The sequence below is a fragment of the Suricata suricatta genome, chromosome 13 (assembly GCF_006229205.1).
Source record: "Suricata suricatta isolate VVHF042 chromosome 13, meerkat_22Aug2017_6uvM2_HiC, whole genome shotgun sequence".
Lineage (NCBI taxonomy): Eukaryota > Metazoa > Chordata > Mammalia > Carnivora > Herpestidae > Suricata > Suricata suricatta.
In genome coordinates, this window is record NC_043712.1 from 51,646,058 (window position 1) to 51,668,458 (window position 22,401).

General features: G+C 38.8%; 1 protein-coding gene across 1 annotated transcript in view; it reads right to left on the reverse strand.

Annotated features, from left to right (window-relative positions):
• The window catches only part of CCDC171 (coiled-coil domain containing 171), a 287,055-nt gene that overhangs the window by 54,464 nt on the left and 210,190 nt on the right, over positions 1–22,401 (reverse strand). Inside the window, exon 25 of the mRNA XM_029919663.1 lies at positions 19,176–19,307. Within this exon, the coding sequence (XP_029775523.1) occupies positions 19,176–19,307 (132 nt within the window). The remainder of the gene's footprint in view (positions 1–19,175; positions 19,308–22,401) is intronic.

Here is a 22,401-nt window from a genome sequence, read left to right on the forward strand (position 1 = left end):
AGGATGTAAATATAGTAGCTTTTCAGGTATGAGAAGGAGCCTCATGGGAAACCATATTCAGCAGAGTTGCAGAATACTTCTGCAGCAGATTTTTTTAAATGTTTTCTTTATATCGTGTTTAGATTCTAAACTTTTTCTGGCCTCCACTCAACCGTGGCATATACAACTTAAATGTGCCAAGAACAAGACCAATTCTTTTTCAAGTATGTTATTTCCAACCAGAACTGAATCAAAGCCAATCCTGAGGCTAAATGCAGCTTCTAGACTAATGGTGATTACTGCTCTTACTATGCTAAAAGTTACTGTAAAGAAAGACCAAAGGGATAAGCCAGGACACTGGTTTCCTACAAGAATATGGAAAAGAGATCACCAAAATAATCAGAGACTAAGAAAAAAAGTCTCCCTTCGAAACTCTTGCATATGGACTTGAAGTCATAAAAAAGAACAGTGATCTTGGGGCACCTGGGGGCTCAGTTGGTTAAGCGTCTGACTTCAGCTCAGGTCATGATCTCACAGTTTGTGTGTTCAAGCTTCACATCGGGCTCTGTGCTGACAGCTCAGAGCCTAGAACCTGCTTCAGATTGTGTCTCCCTCTCTCTCTACTCTTCCCCACTCATGCTCTGTCTCTCTCTCCTTCAAAAATAAATAAACATTTAAAGAAAAGAATAGTAATCTTGACGAATTCCAAAAGAAATGAGTTTCTCAGAAGATACTGCTAGATTAATTATTATTATTACTTATTATTATTATAAATTACCTAAAAATTTAAGCAACATACAAAATGTCCATCATATGGTAAATTATACAACTGGCACCGGGTTTATTAATGAATAAAGATTGATAAAGTGAGAGTAGTTTAGTTAGTGGGTAACAGAATTAATCAGGGGTCAAAGGAAACCAGGAAGAAGCTTAACCTCCTTACTTTAGCTCTCCTTCAGGAAAAAATTTATCATTAGAGTTACCATTCTTGAGCACCTACTGTGTTTGACATCACTGGTAGTTTTATAAAATGGGGGCTATTAGGCTGCTTTGATTCTACTGACAAAGAGAAAGAGAAGACCTAGTACAGATATTAGTGTACAGATAAATTTTGGGATTCAACTGGGATGGTGTGAGCTGAAATTCAGGCAGTTTAGCTTTATCCAAATGTCAAAACCATAACATGTTACTGAATGAAGAAATGTTTATATGCACTTTGGATACCTAACAGTTACATCCTTGGAGATCATAGTTACTTTGACGACTATTCTCTCCTTCTTATTTTAAGTAATAAATACACCTGTGCAGGGTGATTTAGACTCCTCAACCAAAGGAAGGGCATTTTCTGGCTGTACTAAATAACATATGTACAAACCTGAACAGTTCTGTTTTCCACGGCAAATGCATCATCTCTAAGCTTTATGCCGTACTTGCAAAATAGGAAGTAGTTAGGAAAATGGGAAAAATTTACCTATAAGGCTACTAAGGCTCAGAGTCCATAACTAACTTTCTTAATAGCACATTGCTTAGGGCACTCGCTTGGCTAAGCATCTGACTCAATCTCAGCTTGTCTTGATCTCAAGTCAAGCCCCACACCGGGCTCTGTGCTGGGCATGAAGCATACTTAAAACAAAACAAAACAAACAAACAAAGAGCATGTTGCTAATAAGTGACACAACTGGAAGTCAGAAGTCCACTTAACTCTAAACTCCTTGTTCTTTTCCTTAATGTGCCATTTCTCAATAAAGGAAATCTTAGTTCATTCATTAATGTATTCAATAACTATTTCTGAGCACTTATGTTCTAGGTGCTAAAGATAGTGGTAAAGACCAAGCCCTGAGCTCATGGATTTTACATTCTAGTGAAAGACAGATAATAGACAAATATATTGGATGTTCTATGAGGGAAAATTAAACAGGGTCAAGTCTATGAAGGGCAAAGGGAGAAGGGTGGCTATTTTAGTTAGGGAAAGAGAGGGCTTCTATAATTTGACATTTAAGCAAAGACATGAATAAATGAAGGACTGAGCCTCATGACGATTTGGCATGAGGCATGCCAAGTAAAGGGACCAGCAAGCTCAGAGCCTAGGAATGGGACTATGCTTGGTGTGTTCAAGTTATAGCAGAAAGTTCACTATTGATATATACTCATTGCTATATATTCAAGTGAATGAAAGGCAGAGAGTTAGAAGATAAAGTTAGACAGACGCAGGGCCCAGATCATGAAGAGCCCAAGGCCAAGATGAAAAGTTTGGAGTTTATTTTAAGGGTGGTGGGAAGAGAGAGGAATGCCATTAAGAGAGGAATGGCACAATCTGATTCACATTTCTTAAGTTGGTAAATAACAGATTTTTGAATTTCATATTGAAACTAAGTAGATAAAATACGCATAGATTATTTCCTCAAAAAAGCCAAATGGCTCTTCTTGTTAAAAAAAATACATATATTCATATTCAAATTAGCTAACATGTAGTCCAGTGAAGAAATGGGCAGAAGACATGAATAGACATTTTTCCAAAGAAGACATCCAGATGGCTAACAGACACATGAAAAGATGCTCAACATCACTCATCATCAGGCAGATACAAATCAAAACCACAATGAGATACCACCTCACACCTGTCAGAGTGCCTAAAATGAACAACTCAGGAAACAATAGGTGTTGGAAGGATGTGGAGAAACAAGAACCCTCTTGCACTGCTGGTGGGAATGCAAACTGGTGCAGCCAATCTGGAAAACAGTATGGAGCGTCCTCAAAAAATCAAAAAATAGAACTATCAGATGACCCAGCAATTGCACTATGAGGAATTTATCCAAAGAATACAAAAATGCTGATTTGAAGGGGCACATGCACCCCAATGTTTACAGCAGCACTATCAACAATAGCCAAATTGTGGAAAGAGCCCAAATGTCCATCGACTGATGAATGGATAAAAAAAAATATTTTTTGAGGAGAAGAATGTAAAACAAGGTTTGTGATACATTGAGACTATTCCCCCATCTTTATCCTTTCCAAAGACTGCTGGCATACATGTTCGCATTTGATGGTTCCCATATCAGTGCTTGTTTTGTTCCTCTTCTGTTAGAGCTGTGCATCTGAGGTGCTTTCTTGTAACTCCTCCCCCCTGACTGCACAGCCATCCACTGTCATCCAACTACCTGTCGCGCACAGGGCCAGATACAGAGCAGGAGTCCCAAATACACTTGTTCAGCTTGATTCAATTAACAACATGTAACACAGACATGATTCTTCCTTCTAGACTTAGTGAGACTTTCAATCTCAGTAATAATGTGGACTATACTGAGAGTGCCTATTTCTCTTCAAAAGATACTAGGGCTTAAGAAAGGGCATGTTATATTCCAATAATCGCTTTCTGATTTACACTTTGGGGAGACTGAACAAAGTGATAACCAGCACTTTTCATTTGTCTGTTTCATAATCAACCTATAAAGATCCAGATGTTTTAATCAAATATGATAGTGTAGCAAAGACACATCTTAGTTTTAATCTTTTGGAGATTCAGTATGCAAATCTTCTTAAAAGAGTGCTGTTAAAAGAGGCAGAAAAGGGGTGTCTGGGTGGCTAAGTCGGTTAAGCATCCGACTTTGACTCAGGTCACGATCTCATGGTTTGTGAGTCTGAGCCGTGCATCAGGCTCTGTGCCAACAGCTCAGGGCCTGGAGCCTGCTTTAGATTCTGTGTCTCCATCTCTCTGCGCCTCCCCAACTCATGCTCTATCTCTCTCTCAAGGATAAATAAACATTATAAAGAATAAAAAAAAAACAGGCAGAAAATTTCTAGAAACAAGTGGCATAGAGGGCTGAGATCTGGTTGTTCACACAAACTGCTCAGCCCGTTATCTCAAACAACATTCAGAGAGTGCAACGGATCTAAGCTACACATACACTTACAGAGAAAATGGAGGCACATATCCACACAGCACTGAACGCTCCATCTCTCCCCTTTGCACATTAGACTGTCAGCTTTATTTATGAATCTCAGCAAAGGACATCTACAATTTGCACCTTTACATTAACGTAGGCAGGGGTGCTAAAAACCCATTTAGCTGGAATCATTAGAATCTGATGCAATTGTTTGTAGTTTAATTAAATCCAACATGAACAATTTTCAATATACGTACAGAAAAAGCAAATCAGTAAAGGGGGAAGGGGGGAAGAAAGAAAATATTTCTTTATTTTCTTTTATTATCATGATTCCATTCTGACTCTGATATACCAGATTGGTTTAGAAATCTATATGCTTCATCCAGGGTTATCACCTACTTCAATAATCCCCATAATCTCTACTCTATACCAAAATCCACTGAAGTATGTTAAATTATATCTTAGAAAAAATATTGTTACTGCATTGTTTTAAGGGCAAATTAGATGTAAAGTGCTTTTTGATATTCAATTAAATAAAAGAATTTACTTTTGATACATTACAAAGGAACAAATAATAAGATTTCTATGAAATCCTGGAGAGACCATAATTTATTCACAGTATTACAGAACTACAGTAGCTCAAAGGAACATTACCAATCATGAGACTAAGATGAGGCCACCCCCTTCTAAAAAAATAAAGAGGCGAGACCATCCCATAGATTTCACTGCCACTGGGATTCACCCTCCAGCTATCTCCCAACTGTATTTCCAAACAAAAGCATTTTATAGTAAAGGGGATATTTAGCTACATAACCTTCAAGGCCCATTCAAAGGCCACCTCCTCTATGAAGCCTTTCCTAATCTGGAAGATGAATTTCATTCCTCTTTAAAGGGCAGGCTATGGTACTTTATCTATGCCTTTCCTATAGCAATCATGCTTTCCATCTCTTATCACTATTAAATTTTATAGATCCCCCTCAAAATAGTTTTAAGTCACTTTTGTATCCTAAAACTTTTGTATCCACAATGCCTTGAACTTGGCAAGGACTCAGTACATGACTGAATGTTATTAGCCGTATCCAAATCTCTATGATTAAGAGAGCTGGCCATTTTATTTTTCTAAAGCCAATTTCCTGGTTCACATTGATCTCTAAATACCCTCAAACAACCTTTCTCTTTTCCCTCTAGCATAAATGGAAAACTTTGAAGCAAAGGGCATTCTGGTTCCTAAGCCTCCTATAGACTACCAGGAGTCAGGGCTGAAACAACCAGGCCCTTGGTCTCCCCAGTGACCTTGCTCTCTTTACCTAGAGCAACTGCCTGGGTAGCAGGACAGCTGACCTCTCCAGACCCTTGAGAGTCTACACTACTTCATCCAGAGGGACAGGTGATGATAGGTAAAGCATATGCAGAGTTTACGGGACAAGAAATTGCATCCATTATGCCTTCAGGAAAAAAGTGGGGAGTGGGAGCAAAAAGAATGTCTCAGGATTCCTGCCCACGTGGAACAGAAATGCACATTTAGTTTACTAGCAAGTATAAGACATGAGCCCATAAAGCCTATTAGAGCCATACCTGATCTGCATATATGTTTTAAAGTCTGAGTTTTCCAGATAGCAAAAACCACCGTACAGTTCCTGTATGACCCCAAGCAAAGAGTAAGAGATACTCGTCATTAAACTTAAACTTCACTCAAGAATACCATTCCAGACTGACGGATGGCAGCCACACTCGTGGTGAACACAGCATAATGTAGAAACTTGTCAAATCACTAAATTGTACACCTGAAACTAACATAACATTAATGTCAACTATACTCAAAACAAAACAAAGCAACAGAATCATCCCATAGGCTGAATGTACCTCATTATAAGAAGAACAAAAAGCTTGCACTGTAGCAATATGATGCATTATTTGTGTGGAATCTGTTTTACAACGTTGGTATGGTTCCCACAACCCCTTACTTGAAACTTTGGGACCAGATGTTTGGGAGAATCTTCTGGATCTGGGGAACATGGGGCATATACCATATATTAAGTAGCACTCCCATCAGCCTAGGGCAGCCCACTCTAATCAAACCCAGTCTACCTCAAAACGTGCCCGCAACCACACTAAGGGGGGATGCACTGAAACTACAAAGAGCTTCAGGTCAGTTCTTCTCAGGTTTTACCACAAGATTAGGTCAGGTCAGGCCTTCACCTCCAAGTCACCAGTTTATAGCTGTGGAGTATAGAGTTTCAGATGTGGAGTTGTGGGCCTGAATGATGAAAAACAACTCTCATGTTATTAAAAAAATTGTATCATTTGGGATTGTTGCTATATATACTTATATTTACAGGGTCATGATTTCACTGGGTTGCATACATAAAAAGAACAAAAGGATTTTAATGAATTATTTAATGAATTATTGTGTAAACTTCTTTTTTAAAATTTATTTATTAACTTTAAGAGAGAGAGAGAGAGAGGGAGAACATGGGGGAAGGACAGAGATAGAGAATCCCAAGCAGGTTCTACACCATTAGCATGGAGCCCAATTCAGGGCTGAAACCCATAAGCTATGAGATCATGACCTGAACCGAAATCCAGAATCTGATGCTGAACTGACTGAGCCAGGCACCCCTCCTGTGTAAACTTCTGATGTGACATTCTGCTAGTTTCAGCAGAGCTAGAAATCAACGCACACATGCACACACGCACGCACACACACAGAGACATGTATGGTTTCTAACTAACCTGCTAATTACTGCAAACAAAAATTAAGGCAGGATGTCAAAATCAAATCAAATTTTGAAAGTGAAGTCGTATGCAAAAGCTCTTTACCTTCTCATTTTTTTAAGTCCACTGTAGTGATTAACAGGAAAGGAGGGGTTTTCCAGAGCAAATATCTCTGGAGAAGTAAGTGTTTCTACCTAGTAAGGAGGCTAGGGTGAAAACGAGGGCCAGCCATTCTCCTGCACCGTGCGCTAGCTCACCTCCTTGGGACTTGAGTTGGGGGCTGAGGTGGTGCGCTTTCAGTGCCCCCTGAGGAGCCTCTCTGGGCTCCAGCGCGTCCCTCCAGCTGGGGCTGAATGAACTGGGAGACACAGAGAACACAGGAGCAGGGTGGAGTGAGCGGTCACAAAAGGTGTCCCAGACTCTCCTCTTTTCAAAACTGAAAGGAAGGGTGTCTTATTGGATGTATTGGCTAATCCTTGGAACCTAAAAACAAAAACAAAAACAAAACAAAGCCTGATGCGTCCTTTAAAAAAAAAAAAGGATTACTATTTCTAAAGGAAGTTATTAGGAAACTATTTACTAAGGGTTTTTTATATTACTTTTTCTTTAAAAAATTAATGAATTAATCAAGGAAGAATCTTCCATTTCAGATGAAGAGCTGATGTGGGGTTTGGCTTAGCATCTATAAAAGCCAGAAATTTGGGTGTATAATGAAATCCCTATATGGGTATTATCGCATGTACTATGTTTTTGATAATAGAAGTAATATGTACACATATGTATACAGTTGATGTGTCAGAGAGAAATTTTTCAGAAGTTCTCTAGTGTGTATTGTTAGTTTTAGATATAAATTTCTTTTTAAGCGATCATTTAGCAAGTCAACAGATTTACATTTTATGTTTAGGTAAATATTCAGATCGGTGCGAATCTGTAATCAGAGAAATTTGATGGACACAACCATCTTGTGTAGTAAGTGTTCCAAATGCGATCTAAGTGGACACTCATGGCTGTATGAGTAAACTAGTAACTTCTGTATCAACCAATTCCCTAAGGTTTCACCTGTGATCATTTGTCTCTCAGTCATGGATTTTAACATCCGGGGTCCACCTGTCATAGTACACTACCACAAAGACATAATAAGAAAAATATCTTTAATAGCTTCTGAATTTCCTCTGTATCAGTCCCACTCAATGTTAACAAGAAATCATGTTACCTCTTAATTTCTAGTAATTATAAACTTGGTGATAATAGGAGACAACCAACACTTTCAAAGAATTCCTTTTCAATTGATAAAGAATTGTAACATTCCTCAACTCATACACACTGTCTAGATAGTAAAAACAATAATAACTGCTATCTTTTGAGGGCTTTGCCTAAGACACTACGGTAAATGTCTCATAAAGATTATTCTTTCCTATTTTGTCATATGACATAATAAATGTACAAGGTTAAACTGCATGTTTGATTTAATCATCATTTCTTCTCAATTTTAGAAAGATTAAGAACATGGAGTTTCTTCTTTTGGACTTTAAATTTCATGGGCAAGATGTCTGGGTGGCTCAGCCAGTTGAGCATCTGTCTCTTGATTTAGGCTCAAGTCATGATCTCACAGTTTGTGAGATCAAGCCCCACATCAGGCTCTGTGCTAACAGCATGGAGCCTGCTTGGGATTCTCTCCCCCTCTCTCTTTCTCTCTCTCTCTCTGCCCCTTCTACACACACACACTTGCACACTCTCTACCACTCTTAAAATAAGTAAACATTTAAAATAAATTTATATAAATAAATAAATTTAATAATAAATTAATTCATATAAACAAATTTATTTATTTATTTATTTGTTGGGCAAATCATTCCACCAGGTAATCATTCAACCAAAGATCTAAGGTCTAAGGACCATTTTAAGTCTTATTTGTAGATATAGAACGCATGCCTCTTTAAATATTTTTTTAAAATGTTTATTTACTTTTTGAGAGAGAAAGACACAGAATCTGAAGCAGGCTGCAGGCTCCCAGCTGTCAGCACAGAGCCCGACACGGGGCTCGAACTCACAAACCGTGAGATCATGACCTGAGCCAAAGTCGGAGGCTTAACTGACTGAGCCACCCAGACGTCCCTAGAATGTGTGCCTCTTTTAAATATGTCCTTTGCGGAGCCTCCCACCACATGAACAGATTTCTTGAACTTTCTTCACTTTAGAGCCCTGTTTCCTCCTTTTAATCCTAATGAAGTTATACCAAGTCAGGTTCATGCTGGTTAATATGCATTATACAATATACTCTTAAGAAAATACGGCCTGCAACCTGGAAGTGATATAATATGCTCCCCAGGGAAAAGGGAAAAGTGTGAGTTAAGTAGCCCTCACTCAGAAAAGGACTTAAAATATTAGTATTTCATGGTTTCTTCATTGCGTTACATCTTAAATTAATCTGCCTCCCAAAGGTTATACGTCTTTTTAGTCAGCATGGTGAGACTTCTGGCCACTGGGAGGGAAAAAAGTACTACTGCTTGTTACCAGAAGGTTCTGAAACCAAACAAAAAGCATTTAAAGCTTTAAAATTACTCACCATACATTTCACTGGTTACTTAATATAGCATTTATGCAACTTCAAATAAAAATTTTTTTAACTGTGATTCTGACAACTCCAAGTTTAAATAAGTGGAGGGGAAGAGTTACCATAATTTGAAAAGATTTAGGGTCACTTTCAGTTCCGTTTTTCATTTCAACTCCCCCCCTTCTCTTTACACACACACACACACACACACACACACACACACACACACACACACACATCAAAGTAATGAGTCTGTTTAATAAAACTGAAGGCATCTGTGGAATTATTACCAGAAATTACTTTTGTACCTAGTTTTAGACTGAATGATTCACTGCATTTCCCTTAATCCTTAAGATGCATATTCATTGCTGTATTTTCCTCTAAGTGCTGTCACTTAAATTGTCATGTAAAATAGGGCAAATCAGGGTCAGTTTATATAAGCGGCATCAATCTGAAGAACTTCTATCAGTCTTTATTTCGAGGCATTATGCAAAGAAAACTGACATTAAGAGAGCCTTAACTGACAGCAAATGAAATCAATCAGCAAATCACTAAGCCATAATAAACTCACTCAATTTGTAGATAACCCTTCCTTTTCCAGGTCTTCCCCTAGTCAGTCCATCAAACACTGTTTTTTGTCCAAGCAGCTAAAATGAATAGCAATCTGTGGCAGCATTTGAAAGTTCAAGAGCTCACAGGCTTTGGTCTCTCAATAATAAGCATTAAGAGGTATTATCTAGTAAGGTTATACTTACACTTAAATAGGCTTCAAAAATGAGAAAAGAAAGCTAGAGACAGAGTCAAGTTTGGGATTCAGTTTTTGCCTCTTAACAGTAATGACAAAGAAATTATGTTTATATCACTTAGCAGCTTTTCCACTTGGAGCTGAATGTTGTAACCAAAAAACAATGCTCTGTACTTCCATGTTTTGTGCTTTTGTTTTTAACTAAATGTGTCTGAAACATTTCACACATATGCAAATATCATCACCATTTCAGAGATAGAATTCGAAGTCCCTCTAAAAAATATAAATGGTGTAAATGAAGGCAACAGAGTTCAAAGAAAACATAAAAACAGTAGGAATTCTTTTTTTAAGTTTTTTTAAATGTTTATTTTTGAGAGAGAGAGAGAGAGCACAGTGGGGATGGGGCAGAGAGAGAGGGAGATACAGAATCTGAAGCAGGCTCCAGTCTCTCAGCTGTCAGCACAGAGCCCGACAAGGGCTGGAACTCACAAACCTCGAGATCATGACCTGAGGCAAAATCTACTGACTGAGCCAGCCAGGCACCTCTAGTAATTCTTTAATTACGTTGTATAATAACTCTTCAAATGAAGTACAAAGTGTTAACCCTAGCTTTATACTGAGCAGTGAGGAAACACCAAAATTGTGAACATTCTGTTCTGCTACTCAAGTGCAAATTGTACCAAACAAATCATCAGTCAAAAACCTCCAAGAGCTAAAGCACTAAAACATTCCTTGATGGACCTAAGTCACTTGTCCTGCCCCCAGGCCTGTTTGTGGCTCAGTCCAATACAGGTTATATTAATACAGCATTTGACAACGCAAAAAAGCACCTTAGCACGCGCACTAGTGCATCTGATTTCCCCACAATCCTGAGTGAAAGCTGGACGGGGGTCACATCCTCGCCTGCAGAAGACCTGGGGGCTCGACGCGACAGCGCAGCCAGGACTTGAATCCGGGCATTCTGACTCTCCACGTAGGCTTTCTCCAATATGACGGTATTCACCTCCTTCCCAAGGAAACAGAATTCTCTTATCTTCTCCAAAAACTGTGCTGCTAGGAAAGTCATTCCCATTCTGATCAACATGATGTTTCCAGCAAACTCAATGACACAGAACATTATGTATTCACCATTGCCAACTTCCCTATGATCTGACTTACTTGCCTGTTTGTAGAAGGACAAAAATTTCAACCTGCAATTGAAAACTAAGCAAACTCATACCTGACCCAAGAACGTTTGTATGCCAAATATTCCAAGGAAAACACATTTAAAAATATCTATCAGTGCTGTTTAATTTTCAAACTTTTTTCAGAGGTGTGATAATACCTTCATAATTGCCCCAAGATGCAGCAGGGCAGGCACTGTCACTTCTGTGTTATTCTGGTATGGTCCCCTCCCTAAGGAAAGAAAAAAAAAAAAAACACCTCAAGGTAACCTAGCTATGTACCTATGTGACAACATCCCTCGTGACCTTGTAACATGGGATCACTTAATCAGACTGCATGTTTGTTTGTATTACCATATATGGGAGACAAAGAAGTAGAAAATATATTTTTAAAACTATGCCACGTGGTGTTTGGGGTTCAGTTCTTTGGGTATGAACCCAACGGAGTAGTGCCGGCACGAATCAAGTTGCTTCCTGGAAAGAAGAGCCTCGGTGTCACGACTCTGTGCGAGAATCCTGCTACATTGCAGGTGACAAGCTGATGCATTGGAAGAGCTAAGGGCCAATCACTCACAGAAAACAGCGACCCTCACCTAGAACTCCAGTAGCACCGTCAGCCTGTTCAGCCCTCACAAGAAGGGGCAATGGTGTATTCCTGGTGAAAAACACAGTTGGGCAAAACAATATGACAAGTCCTGCTACCTTTGTGATTTATACCTACAGGGGGAAGGACTTCGCCTGTTTGCAGTCAGCTCTATTACTTTCTAGTAAAGTTGCATAACCTCTTCAAACCTCTGGGATCCTGACTCTGCTATGATTTTATCTTCTTCGTAATTATTCTTCCTTAAAATAAACAAAGGAAGAAGTAAACACCTCGGTGGCTCAGTTGGTCAAGTGTCTGACTCTTGGTTTTGGCTCAAGTCATGATCTCTTGGTTTCCTGAGACCGAGTGCGGCACTGGGTTATCTGCTGACCTTGCAGAGCCTGCTTGGGATTCTCTCTCTCTCTCTCTCTCTCTCTCTCTCTCTCTCTTTCTGCCTCTCCCCATTCATGCTGTCTCTGTCACTCTCAAAAAATAAATAAATAAACTTAAAAAAACTGGAAAGAGGACTTCATGAATCATGCTGAGTTTTTTAAAAACCCCTATTAGATTTTACTTAGTGTCAGTTCAGATCACTGATACCAGATCGCTCCCAGAGGGACTAATTCTAGAATATTTTCAGCTGAGTTAAGAAGGAAGGAGTTATGAGAGTCCTCAGTATGAGGTTTTGTGTAGCAGAAGCTTAATATAGATATATTTCCTTCTCTTCATATGTCATCCTGTCCTTGTCTTTCTTTTTTTTTAATTTATCTTTGAGAGAGAGAGACAGAGACAGAGCACAAACAGGGGAGGGGCCTTTTCAAAAGGCAATGACAACTCCCATCAATCTGAAATAAAACCCATGATGCAAGATGTAAAATATCTCATCTGCTAAATATTTCAAGAGAACTTCTTATAACTCTTTAACAGTAAGATTTTTAGAAGTCTTAGCCATCAGTACCCAAGCTATGTTTTAACAATAAATGTAAAAAAAAAAAAATCCCCCGTTTTACAATAAATCTTCAAAAATAAGGTATAAGGGATAAGAAAAGAATGGTAGCATGTATTACCCGGTAAAATATCTGGACCAAAAAAGCATAATTTGACATTGTTACTCTAACATTCTGCTCTAGGATTTTGATTGATGTATTTCTTTTCCCAACTCCAACACCACCATCACCACTCCAAAAACAAAGTGCATTTCAAATAGGCACCAGAAGGGGAGGAAGGAGAAAGGGAAAGAGGGTGGGTGGTAAGAAGGCAAGCAAAAATATCAAGCAACAGTATCAAACTGCCCTAATAATGATGGACATACTAGGTTTTCTGGGCAATCAAGAACAAAAACCTTAGGAGCGCCTGTGTGGCTCAGTCAAACATCTGACTTCAGCTCAGGTCATGACCTCCTGGTTCCTGGGTTCAAGCCCTGCATTGGGCTCTGTGCTGACAGCTCAGAGCCTGGAGCCTGCTTTGGATTCTGTCTCCCTCTCCATCTCTGCCCCTCCCCCTGCTCTCTTTCTCTCTCTCAAAAATAAATAAACATTAAAACAAATTTTTTTTAAAAAGAACGAAAATCTTAGAAGAAATAGATTGAAGACCATGAGGCCTAACTCACAATGACTGCAACCAACGTTTAGATGCTCATACTTAATTATCTGTTATCCCAATTTGCAACACAACCTTACAGTTAGTCCTCTGCACACATTAACACCTTAACATTCTGTTTTGCTTCACTTAGATTCGCTTACCGCTCAATTACCAGGAGATCTTGAAGAAATGATCACATCTTCAGAGAAGGATTCTAAACTTTTAACTAGCAGATAACAAAAGTACTTTTCCGACAACTCACCTCAGACGGTTTTCCGACAACTACCTCAGATGATGCCATTTACTCTTGTGGGTGTCAACAGCAAGGGCAAACCCCCTGATTCTTACTCCATCCTCAAGTTAGGCCTCAGGCCTAGGACACCTAGAGTCCTCACTAGCACAGTGTATCATCTGTGGAGCTACAGACTACAGCTGCCAAGCAGGTGGGTAAGACAAAGATGACATTCTTATCAAACTGCATTTATTCTCACACGGACTGTATGATTTTTCCAGCTAATTGTTTTTCCCTAACACACAGCTCTTCCCTTCTCTGGACAGTACCTTCCAACCTTTGAAGAAGGTAGCATTTCAACATTCTATTCGATCCCTCCCCACCTACGTCTAAAATCATTTTATGTTGTTTCATTTAAAAGATATTTTCATTTTGGAAGTTAAAGAGAATTACACACACTCTCCTAGATAACAACTTTAGATAAGCTCAAAAGCTTTTTTAACGCCTTATTACATTCCCAAGATTGTCAGGCTTCTAATAATCTCTAATAACATTCACAGTCATGTACCCAAAAGTAAATGACAAAGAGTATCTGACACAAACAGCAATAACCAGATAGCCTCTTTACGTCACTGTTGAGACTCTTAGACTCAACACTGGCAACTCAACCCAGTGACAACAGGCATCTGAAAATCAGGGAAGATCTAAAGTATAAAAAGAAGGGAACACTTCCTTTTAGTAATGGAAAATTAAAAAACCACACTTTTAAGAAGGAAATTAAAAGCCTAATAGAGGTCATTTAGGAGTAAACTGGAGGGGCGCCTGGGTGGCTCAGTCAGTTGAGCGTCCGACTTCGGCTCAGGTCATGATCTCACAGTTCGTGAGTTTGAGCCCCACGTCGGGCTCACTGCTGTCAGCCCGTCAGTGCAGAGCCTGCTATGGATTCTCTGTCCCCTTCTCTCTCTTCCCCTCCCCCGCTTTGCTCTCTCTCAAAAAATAAAACAAAACAAAAACAAAAGGAAAAAACTGGAAATCTTTTTCCAGGACACGAGCGGAACGTATATCGAAGCCCTAGAATGTGCATAACCTTAGGGGTAGCAACCCCACTCATTTGTCCTAAAGAACAATGCAACAGTGAACAAGACCAAGTTCCTGGCCTCATGAAGCTTTCGTGTTAGTGGCCAGCAAATGGACACTGAGGGTTTACAATGCACCTGTCACTATTCTGAGCACTTTAGATATGTTAACACACTTAATCATCACACCAACATAATGAGTTAGAAATTTTTGTTATCCGCATTTCACAGATGAAAGGCCAAAATGCACAGTAAGTAAAAAGTAAAGTAAGTAACTTTTCCAGTTAGCCTCATTTGCATTTCTATCCTCTCCACATTTCCTCACAAAAGAAGCTATATTCTACAGACAGATGCTTCCTTTGTTCTTTTTCCCTCTTGACCATCTTAAGACACACACACACACACACACACACACACACACACACACACACATACACACAGGCACATAGAGTAAGCCATGGTTTACAAAAGGCAGAAATAAAAAGCATGAATGGACCCTATTCACTGGATACATAACCTTTAGCAGTTTATTGCATCTCAACAAACTTTAGCTCCTTCCTTTATAAAAGAGATAAAATCAGAGCAGCTATGCATACCGTTGTTGCAGGAATTAAATGAGATAGCACATGTAAAGTGGCTAGCACAGAGACCGGTACAGAATACGTACTCAACAAACATCCACTCTTTATATTGTTCTTTGTTGGTTATTATTGAATGAGGGTGGAGACACAAACATTTATTACATGCCTGCTAATATCTGCCAGATAATATATGCATTACAGGGGTGCCAGGGTAGCTCAGTCAGTTAAATGTCTAACTTGGGCTCAGGTCATGATCTCAGGGTTCACGAGTTTGATCCCTGCATTGGGCTCTCTGTTCTCAGCGCAGTGCCCACTTTGGATCCTCTGTCCCCACCACTGCTCCCTCACGCTCGCACTCTCCCTCTCTCTCTCTGTCTCTCTGTCTCTCTCTCTCTCTCTCTCTATCTCCCCCGTCTCTCTCTCCCCCCTCAAAAATAAACGTAAAAAATATTTTTTAAAAATACATTATATGTCTTAATTATTAGAAAAAAAATTCAAAGTATAAGATAATGAGTGATAGGTATTATCTTTACAAACTATGGGCAGGATAGTTTTTATGCCAAAGTTCTGTGCATTCACACTGTACTGGACTTTTCAGCTAAACCTAATTTGTCTAATCTAGATGTTTTAATTTTGTTCTGGTAGACTGATAACACTATTTTTGGGAGATAAAGGCACAGGTACAATAATATGGACTTGCCATAAGAGCTTAGACAAAGGTAAGGGCGCCTGAGTGATCCAGTCAGTAAAACGTCCGGCTTCGGCTCAGGTCATGATCTCATGGTTTGGGGGTTTGAGCCCCACGTCGGGCTCTGTGCTGACAGCTAGCTCAGAGCCTGGAGCCTGCTTCAGATTCTGTGTCTCCCTCTTTCTCTCTCTGCCCCTCCCTCACTCATGCTTTGTTTCTCTTTGTCTCAAAAATAAATAAACATAAAAAATTTAAAAAAAAAGAGCTCAGACAAAAGGCTTCATTGGAGACATGGTCTCACTGGAACATCAAGTAACATGGAAAAGTACATAGGGAGCTGCTGTTGATATTAATCAAAGTTATTTAAAGCTTTTGAAGAAAGAAAAAAGAGTAAAAGAAGCAAATGGAAAGATAGAAAAAGATCCTAAACAACCATTCCTCGATATAAAACACACACACCCTTAAAAGTAACAAAAACAAGCCACTAGCACTAACTTCCTCTTTACAGGGGTCCCATAGGGGCTGCAGTCATAACTACCACCAAACTCTGCCTGCTCTCTTGGCCAAGCACTGCGCTCTCTAGGTGACATGCATTGCCTCACTTAATGCTACTACAAGCCTGAGAAACTGCTAGGACTACAGTGTGTGTGTGTGTGTGTGTGTGTGTGTGTGTGTGTGTGTGTGTGTGCGCGCGCGTGCGTGTGTGTGCGCGCAGATAAGACAATTGAGGCTAAATGCTAGGAGAGCTCAGAGACTACATTTTTCTGACCTGAATTTTCTCCCAGAGGAAAGCATCGGTCACATGCTCTTCTGTGTCCAGAGAGAAAGGGTAACCTCCTCACCGTTCCCTCATGCTCACTCCTCCTCCTTCCATCCCGGATTATGCCCATAATTGAGCCTCCCACTTCGGGTAAGACAGACAGGGACAGCCCCTACTGCTTCAATGATGGCTGTATGGCTTGGCCAAAATGGTCGTACGCTACCACATCCTGCACAGTGACCCTCGCCTCGGCACATCAAAGGACCTGTGCTCTCTGAACAGCCCACTTCATCAACACAGAGTCGGAAGTTGGTCGGAGGGTTGTGGGTTATCGTTAAGCTGATCAACACAGAGTCTGAAGCCAAACAAATACTGAATTCCTAAATATGCATGTACCACAACTTAGCATAAATATACATATTTACATACTGCATAAAGGTGAAAAGTAGTGTTCCATAATATTAGCCTGTCAAATGGAAACAAAATTTTTTCTCTGTGAATATGTCCACAATACAACATAAACTATGACCTACATCTTACATAGACGCATAATGGATATTTTGTAAATGGAAGGACTATCCCACTACACATCTCAGAGGCTGTGTGCTCACCATTTAACACAGCGGTACAGATTTCTTCTAATATCAGATTTTACCAGTTCGGCTTTGTAGTCAAACACTTCAAACCTACACTTGAATTCAGGCTCTGAGCTCTGCCCCTGACTTGCTGTTGAAGAGAGGAGTAACCTGTTATAGTTGTTTTTCAATTGTGAAGTGCAAATGATGCCATTATTTGACACATAATGCCACATTTGACAGACCCCTGGTGAGAATTAGACGGCATGAAGTATGTAAAGAACTAAGCATGATACCTTGTCCATAGTAAGTGCTCACTGACATGGCAGCTATTACTATGAAAATTAAGGTCACCAATTACTACAGAGCCTTTCTTCTCAAAGTACTTCAAAGCCTATCATAATTCTGTGTGTGTGTGTGTGTGTGTGTGTCTGTCTGTCTGTCTTTGTGTCTGTCTGCCTCCCTGCCTGTGTCTGTGTGTCTTTGTGTGACTATTATGGCCCAAGTCATGTGCTCTTCTCCGCATGGAGGGCTGAACTTTGATTACCATGACTCACCTGCGGTATACATCCCAGCAGGTCAATGCAAAAATGTGCCCAACTGTTTAGGTATCGGCAATGTGCATTAAGTATTTCTAGTTAACTTGGAAAAGAGAGCAGTTTGAAATATGGGTCTCTACATTTCCTTCTTGCTATTCACGGATATCAGAACCATAGAGAGTTCGTGCTTTTCCCCACAAAACTGGCATTCTGAGGATCGCTTTTTTCCAAATCACCAAAATCTACAGTTTGGGAGAAGTCTTTATTTGTGAATTATGACAAGTCCTAAGCCCTCTGAGATTCTGAATCAAGATAGCCAAGTAAAGGATTATTTTACAACCACTAGAAAGATCTCAAATCATATTGTATTTGTGGCTGCAATGAATTCATAAATAATGGTAATCAAATTTAAAATGTACGTCTTAATCTTGTACTAAATAATGGTACAGTATTCTAGCCTATAACTGAAAATAAAAACATTTTATGCTTAGTTTTAAATCACATATATATTTTAAATATATTGGTGGACAATCTAATGAAAGAAATGAGTATTCTCTCTTTGTAGAGCATTAATGTGGGCACTAATAACAAATTAAATTAGGGTATGGAGCATGTAGAAAAAAAATTAACAGAGCCCCACTTGGACTGACATTAATTTTGTACAAAATTAAAATTCCACAGAGTCATAAACTAAAGAAGGATAAAGTTTATTTTAAACCTCAAAATGGGAAACAGAAATTGAGTTTTAAGAAACATTTCTCCTTTAATACACTGAAAATTCTAGGATGCTATTGAACGAGAACAGCCTCTTTGGAAATATCAGGCTTCCTACAGTTTACACGATGTTGATAGGTTTCTCCAATAAAGGCATTGGGCATTAAAAGGCAAATAAAGCACGTACTGAATTTTGTTCTGTCCAATTAAAAAACTGTCCTAACCCTCAGGAAAAAAATGGCCACAATTACACAACAGTAACCTTGATTATAAAGATACCTGCAGCATCTGAAAACAAGTATGTTTTTGAAAAATTTTTCTTTATTAAGTTGACTTTAAAGTTATTTGAGGTTTCAGGATTTGGTACTTTGAGTTTTATAAACGAAGTAACCCAATCTGCACATATTATGTTGTTCATTAAAGATCTTTCCTGATAACTTTCTCTAAAGTGATTTATTTAAAACAGTAAGAGCTACAAATTGAGAGGAGCCGAGTGTCTCACTGTCTTCTGCTGGAGGAGAGCATGCCCTTCACATTCTATCTTTAGCTATAAAACACACATTTTTCCGTGGTAAAAAAAAAAAAAATACTTTTCTGGCTTATTTAACTGGCCATTTCTAGACTTTAAAGAACAAAACACACAATTATTTGTGAACTAGGGTTACAATGGTAGAAGAAAAATTAAGAAAAATTACTTGCATCTCCTTTAAGTTATTCACAATATTTTGAGGCTTTCCTTCTCTCCAGTTAGTGCAATTTATTTTTCTATGTGTCTCAGTGGCAAACAATGTTATTTAGACTCTAACCTGGCACGCCACAACCTCTGGCCCGCCCTTGAGCCCCTCCACTGCCAAGGTCTCCAGGTGCAGGTTGGGTAGCTGCAGGGTGAAGTCACTCCTACTTGCCGCAGTCCGTGACAGCGAGATCTGATCTCTGACCTAAAGGGAAAAAAACAGCATCAATGGTAATTCCCCTTCAGACACATTAACTGGGATGAACTGGGTCCCCTTGAGCCCACTGAGTGGACTTGCATTGATCGCTGGACCTGAAATCCATGAATAAATTTAGGACTAATTGATTTTTCGTTGCAAATAAATCTCTAATTCAGAGTGCTGGGGGAGAATGTTAAGAAGAAAAAGCATCCTCCTGCTTGAAATGAGGGAGGGAAGAAGAGTCACTGGAGCTCTTCTGATCAAGAGGTTTTGAATTATTTTTTCACTGTTCCACCCTCAAAAGAAAAAAGGAGGAAAAAAACAGCCACAAAATCGAAAACAAACAGCAATCTCCTAATTATTATGACTTTTTAAATAACACGTTTGATTTAACTGGTATTAACTGATACATATTAGATAAGATGGTGATTTGGTACTGGCCTTTGAAAAGAAAACTTCAATAATATGTACCCTGAAATAAAAACAATTATACTCAACACGCAAGGAGACAAAAATATACCAGTCAGAGGTTTCTTTGCCCATTTTCTTCTTACTAAACTTGAGTCTTAGCGATCAAATACATATAAACCAACTTGGTCACGCAACTTCTAAATAAGATAATGAATAAAATCAGTACAGTATCTGTACTATATGTTAAGTATTCGGAAAGGCAACAATACAAACATATCACAGATACAGGAGAAATACAATTCTCTAGCCAGTATAGGTCTCACATGCAGTTGATATTACACTGCCACCTTCTGGACAAATGAGAAACTACTCCCTATATACAGTATATAGATAAAAGAAAATGCTCAAAACCTGATCTTTTTTAATTTTAAGTTCTAAAGTTATTAAGAGCTTTAAAAATACACAGTTTAGTTTTCCATAAGATCATTGAGCTCTCATTTTTAATTATATAGTTTCATAATAGTATGTTTCATACACAGCCATATTTTCTAACTTTATGGTGACTTGGTTTTAAAAATGTATCTCTTTGCTACCACATATTTGATAAATATTATACAACTAGCTTAAAGCCACAGGATCAAAAGTGTTTTTTATGAAATGGTAAAGGTCAAGAATGGGAGAACTATAGAAACAACACTAATTTCTCAAATAAATATATCTCCACTTTTACCTGAGTGACTTCAAATGTAACTTGGCAACAATATAGGATAGAAAACTCTCCTTCCCCTTTCTATTCTACTTGGGAAGCCTGTAAAACCTGTTTGAGTTATTTCTTATTTTATGAATGAATCATCATACTGCATAGGGTCTCCTTACGCCAGTAAACACACACAAAAATATGGTGACATCCTTAACTGTTCATGATCATCTATGCTTATAAAAGTCTATATTTCCAGGTTAAGCAGAAGAGTTTCGGTCAATAAGTGAATGTCAAAGTGTATGCTAGAAAACATACACCGTAATGCAAGGTTTATAATAGTGTGAGTGCCGTATGCACAGCGGAGCCCCGATTCAGAATGTGTATTTATCTGTAACAAACATTGTCCCGTCTTCGGTCAGGATGAGAATGCTTTTAACTTAATTAACATAACAAAGTAAGTCCTATATTACAAATACATTTGCTTTAATTTTTATATTTTATATGTACGGATACCTTCTTATGCCTTTTTTTTTTTTTTTTTTTTGGTCACCAATGCACACTCAGATAAAAGAAAACATTACTGTGGATTAAGGTGCTGAGAATTTATCAACATCAAACCACTGGTGTTTTGCCTTCTACCCTTCTGAACCATAGTCAATAGATCTAAATATTTTACTGCACCCTGGCCAATTCATTGTTTGATGTTTAAAAACTCACCCAGAATCAAAGAAAATTTATTAAATTTGAGCCCCCAAATGAGATACTATTAGCTTTGAAAGTCAAGTTTAACTGCGATATTGATGATTCTCTTTTTTCTGTGACAAAATTCACTAGGGAAATCCTGGAAGTCAAAGTACAAAAGCAGATTGCTAATACGGGCAGGGGGGGAGGGGCCGTAAGCAATGTAGGTATAACCCACAACGCGGTCCTGGCACTGGAGGTCCTTTACCCGAGTATTACCAGGCACCAGACCTCAGCTGTGAAGCTTGACATCTACAGGAACAGTGAGCCACATTTCAGTCTCTAACTAAAGTTGCTGAACAATATTAAGCCGGGGCATTTGGCATTTAAAACTGTGACTTCTTATCAAATTAACATTCTCACGACAACACTACTTAACTTCCCAGATTACATTATTCTTCATATTAGATAGGTTACAAAAAAACACCTCAAAATGCAGTCATTTTGATGGCATCATAATTACAAAGGTATTTGAAAATGCACGTGCCAATATGTTCATTCAATTACACTTTATACGCTGAACAGTGACAATGCCCCCATCAAGAGAGTGATCGTGATACGTCATAAATACCACAAATGATTCCGCTAAATGTTAAGAGTTGTTTCCACTTTTAAATTATGCCAGAACTTTGAGAGATGGCATCCAACATGTTCTCCAAGTATTTCTAGAAAAAGTTTTTTCTCACTCTGGAAAAAAAGATTGGCGAGGAATTCCTTTATTTGAAGGAGTCCAGGGAATGAAAGCATCGTGTTGAGAGAAGACAACACAGAGACACCAGACAAGTAAAATTACAGGCGCACAGCAAAGCAGCAGGAAGGGAAGGTGACCGGGAACAGGAAAACATGAAGCGGGGAAGGAGAGATGGTTCCGAAGGGCACAGAAGGCCAATGTGAATTTCAGGGTGTGAGCAAGGGTCACTGGGAAAGAGATTCAACCCACAACAGTAAGGAATAGGACTCTCCCTGTATGGCCTTAAATTGGTTCATGAAAAACACAGAACAAGCAGGCTGAGAACAAAGTAAACAAAATCAGAAAGGATATAAGTGGGAAACACTGCCCACTGGATAGAAAATGATTCCTTTCAAACATGAGAATCTAAAGTAAATTTCTTTACTGTCAAAAGAATTTTGAAGCAACAATATGAGAAGAGTAAAATCACTTTTTTCCCTAAAAGGAGAAGTAGGCTCGCCTTTTAAAATACAGATTTTAGTAGAAACTAAGATTAAAACAACCATTATCGCCTGTCT